At 40.1% G+C, this 4,746-nt stretch overlaps 1 protein-coding gene across 1 annotated transcript in view; it reads left to right on the top strand.

Moving 5' to 3' along the window:
• The window catches only part of EPB41L4A (erythrocyte membrane protein band 4.1 like 4A), a 297,132-nt gene that overhangs the window by 247,159 nt on the left and 45,227 nt on the right, over positions 1–4,746 (top strand). The window contains 2 exon segments of the mRNA XM_010848354.1: positions 911–1,001; positions 4,064–4,147. Of these exon segments, the coding sequence (XP_010846656.1) occupies positions 911–1,001; positions 4,064–4,147 (175 nt within the window).

Raw genomic sequence — 4,746 nt, 5'->3', positions numbered from 1 at the left:
ACATACAAGATGGCTTTCTGAGGAGGACCCGCCTGCCTGCCACATGATTGAACCAGGACTGCAGGCGTCCATCCTCCTGGAGTGGGGGGCGTGCCACTAGAGAGGAGACTAGCCATCAGTGCCTGCACATCTCTCCCCTGCAGGCTTATCAGCCTCTCCCCCAAGAATGGGATCCAGATTTCCTGGATGGGCTTGGCTGCTGTGCTAGATTTGATCAGTTTCCATCGTTGTGTCTGCTGGGGGTGCCCTCTGCTGGTCCATCTAGCATGTGTGCAAATCTGGGGGATAGCAGCTTTTAAAAAGTTAGTTTTAGCCTTTTAGGGATGTTTACATTAAAAAGCACACTTGAAAATGTTTTTTTTTTTTAATGTGAGTGATACAAATCATATCTATATTAGTGTGTTTTTTCCATTTGCATTATGAGTTGGAGTATTTTCAGGTCTGAAATATTTGGGGTAGGTTTGAATGAGAATGAGGGTTGTCAACGGCATGCCAAGAAACAGTAATTTTTTTCACAACACAGTTGTCAAAAACCTATTGGAATGGCTTACATTCCAGTATAATAGTACTAAATATCTTAGATTCTTATTTAACGGTTTAAAGAATGTCCATGATGTGGGAACTTTGTAAACACTGAAGTCTCAAAACATCCTATTTTCAAATGGTGCCATAACCCAGACCCCTTGGACATTGTCATGTTCAGGGTTTAGTACATTTCAGAAAATATTATCTCAGATTTATTGAGCAATTCATTATGTATTTAGAATTATATTTTACCAGTACATTGTGCCATGATGTCCCTAAGTTTACATTAAAAATTTTTTTTCCATTTATTTTGTGTTTTTCTGACCACTGCCTCCTTTTTTTTTTCTTCTCCAATGTCTCTTTCTTTCCTCTGCTTTGCTACTAGGATCAAACAGCATAAATCGGGTGACTGCGAATATGGAAAATGGAGAAAATGAAGGAACAACTAAAATTATCGCACCTTCACCAATAAAAAGGTCAGTTAGTTAACTGAAAGGACACACTGCTATCTGCTGTCACAGAAATGCTATTTATCTTTTGTCAAGGTTAAGAAGCACGCTGGTAATTAATTAGTACTTTTAATGAAAATAGTCAATGGGCCAAAGAATACTTTAAGATGCCAGTAAAATGTAAAGAATCAGAACATGTCCCTCTCATTTGAAGGAAATGCTCCTGCCGTCATAGCATGATGAAGTTATAGATAGTCTGTGGTCTGCCTTCTCCACAACACAGTGAAAATCCCATGTGATTTTTTTAAATGGCATGATATAATGGACTAACTCCGAGGGCCCTGGAAAGTAAAGTAGATAGCATTCATGTTTAATGTACTGCGTTCATTATAGCAGTACACTGAACTGTGGCCCTGGAAGGAGGTTTTATAGCGTTTAGAGGTGCAGGGTTTCAGAAGGCAGTGATTGCATATGTATGAAGAGTTGTCATGGTCTTTTGCATCAATTTTCCCTGAAGCATCCCCCAGCGGAAGGACCTTCTCTTAATATATTATGTGGATTGTTTCCCTGAAAGATCAGCCTTGTTCTCTGTTCAGACACTGTTTCAGCGTCACTTTTTCCTATCTCCAATTATGTTCATGGAACAGAATGTTGCACATACAGTGAGCTCTCTATAGAGAGTACTCCATACGCATTGTAGAGAAGTCACATATTTCCGAGATATGTGACCTTGAGAAACTTCTTAGATCATCTACTCCATCTTTTGTTAATAAATAATACAATATTGTAAAGTAAAAAAAAAAAAAAAAATGCAGTATCTGCAAAGCACCCCCCACCAAAAAAAAATAATAATGGTGTTTTCATTCAATTGGATTGTTGCTACTTGGAGAAATATAGTGTATGATTTCTCAGCAAAATAATTCTAAGTTCTGAAATTTCTCAGAGTTGCAGTGTTTTCCCCAAGGTTTCGCCTTCATTTTCTTTGTTTACGTGCTGGGTGCTCCCTGTATAGATTCCCTTTTTGGAATGATAAGTTCTTTGCTTTCGTGTACACTTTCTTCCTCTTTTCTCTTTTTGCATTCTGGTTTTGATGGGTTGATAATTGCTTTACAATGTTGTGTTAGTTTCTGCGGTACAACAGCAAGAACCAGCCATAAGTATACCCCTCCCCGTGGGCCTTCCCCCCACTCCCCGCCATCCCACCCCTCTAGGTTGGCACCGAGCGCTGGACTGGGCTCCCTGTGTCCTGTAGCAGCTTCCCACTATCGATTTTATACCAGCATTGATGTACTTTCATGTGCTGTGCTTCTCGTAGCCTCGTAGTTGTGGCTAGAGGGTCAGCTGAATCTGTATGTACAGGGTATGCTTACGGTGAGTCTAACATAAGAATGGTCATGCATGAAATTCAGATCCCAAGGCTTTTTAGAGTGTATGGAAGGAGTGCAGTCCGCTCCACAACTGCATTCTTGCCCATAGGACTGATACCTGAAGGACTGCCAAATTTTCCCACTCAAGCTCCAGATGAGAACTAGCTCAGAGACTGCATTCAGTTAATTTGCCCCCTGAGATTTCATTATTCTGCTGCTGCTCTCTCAGTTCCTCTTTCATGTCCCTACTGCACTGCTCAATCTCCCTTTTCTCTTTTCTCTCTGATTTATTAAACACACCCAAACTTTCTACTGTATCTTTCTACATACCATATTTATTACTTTTCCTCCTTTCAAAATTAAAGTTTTACTTTAGAAATTTGATCTTCCAAATGTTTTTTAATCTTTTTAAGAATAACATAAATAAAATATACCTACCGTCTACGAATACTAGTGCTCTTTAACATGCCTTTGTCAAATATCTAATTTTTTAGGCTTTATAACTCCCTAGATGAATATCATATACTAGGGTACAAGTATATTTTCATTTTTTGAAATTACCTTGTCATTTTTTCTCTCCTCTTTCTTTGCTGTTACAAAGAACTCTGCTATGACTATATTCCAGGACAATTAAATAGAGGATTCCTCAGAAAGCTGGGGTTAAACATGGATTAGGAGTTAAGTAGCTCTATCTTTTTCTGAAGTGGAGGCTCCCAGGGAAGTGAGAGGTGGCACACCTTCTGTCCTCCCCTGGTGACGGGAGGCTTTTGATGAGCCCCTGCCTTGTGTCTCCCAGTGTTTCTAAAATAATTGTTGAGGTTGAATAACAGCTCAGTTATATTTACATTCTTGGGACAGAAAGATGATACTAGGTCAGGAAATAAGATTTGAAAGTCATTCTGATTTGGAAGGATGAAGCCAAGATACGGCGGAAGCTAGGGGCAGAGAAGGTCAATTTGGGCGGCCTGAACCTGCCCAAAGCTGACCGGCCTGCACAAATTCAGACCCAGATCCAAAGCCAGCGGTCTCTGACCACTACTGAAAGAGGGAACCAGCCACATGAGCCAGAATACTCAACTTTCCTTTCTTGTCAGCCTTGTGTTTTTGGCTTGCTGGTCCCCCCTGTTTCTCATCCTGCCAGAATTCTCCAGGCCAGAATACCAGTGTGGGTAGCCTTTCCCTTCTCCAGGGGATCCTCCCAACCCAGGGTTTGAACCCAGGTCTCCCTCATTGCAGGTGGATTCTTTACCAGCTGAGCCACCAGGGAAGCCCAAGAATACTGGAGTGGGTAGCCTTTCCCTTCTCCAGCAGGTCTTCCCAACCCAGGAGTGGGACCGGGTGTCCTGCGCTGCAGGCGGGTTCTTTACCAGCTGAGCCATCGGGGAGGCCCCTTCCCATACTGCAGGTGGACCCTAGAAAATTTCTTTTAACAATTGATGACTTGGCATTTGGGTGGCTTACGGCAGTAAAACTAGAAAGAGAGAAGAGGCAAAGAGACCCCCAAGGTACAGCTGGAAAGTTTATTATTATTATTATTATTCTTTTTTAGGCAGCCACTTTACCTTTTTTTCTGGAATGAGTCATAGGTATGAATAAAAACACATTTTAAAACATTTGTTAAATAATTTTATTGAAGAAATAAGTATGTGAGTTAATTTTCTTTTATTTTCTAGTTAATTTATTTTCCACTCTTTTTTGTTTGTTTGTTTTTTTAAATTAAAGCTTTAAGAAAGCAAAGAATGAAAACAGCCCTGATACCCAGAGAAGCAAATCTCATGCACCGTGGGAAGAAAATGGCCCCCAGAGGTAAAGAGAATCCTTGTTTTTATAAAGGAGAACAGTATAAATGGGGTTGGCAATTGCAGCTTGTTAAACAATGGAATTTGCTTTGTGGCTGGTGATGACTAACTGTGGACAAGGCAGTCAGATTCCTAGATCAGCATGACTGAGAACTTCTGAAGTCGAAGTCAACAGCATGTGTCCTAACATGAAACTTTCTCCTGGAAAGACAGAAAGGAAAACGTGCGTATACTAAGAAACTGCCTGAAAGTTGGTGAGGATGGCTTAGGTGGTCATCTGGATGCTTGAAATGACATATTGATGATAATTTCCCCAACTGCATTGTTCTTGTTAAAACTTAAATTGAAAACTTAAAAATAAAATTAAATTAAAAAAAAAAGAAAACTACCGTTGATGAATAGTGCTTTTAGATGACCTTTATTCCTAGAAATAAATATTTAGTTAATTTTGTTCACAATTACCATACCAGGGACAGATCTGCTTCATAATTTATTGATAAGTTGAATGATGGTTCCAGGTCTGACCATGCCATGGTTCAGATTCTAACTCTGCCTCTTTCCTGGGTACTTGGCTGCTTAACTAAATATTCTGTATTTCTGTTTTCT

This window comes from Bison bison, unplaced genomic scaffold (assembly GCF_000754665.1).
Source record: "Bison bison bison isolate TAMUID 2011002044 unplaced genomic scaffold, Bison_UMD1.0 scf7180017864264, whole genome shotgun sequence".
NCBI lineage: Eukaryota > Metazoa > Chordata > Mammalia > Artiodactyla > Bovidae > Bison > Bison bison.
This window is presented reverse-complemented; position numbering and strand designations above follow the sequence as displayed.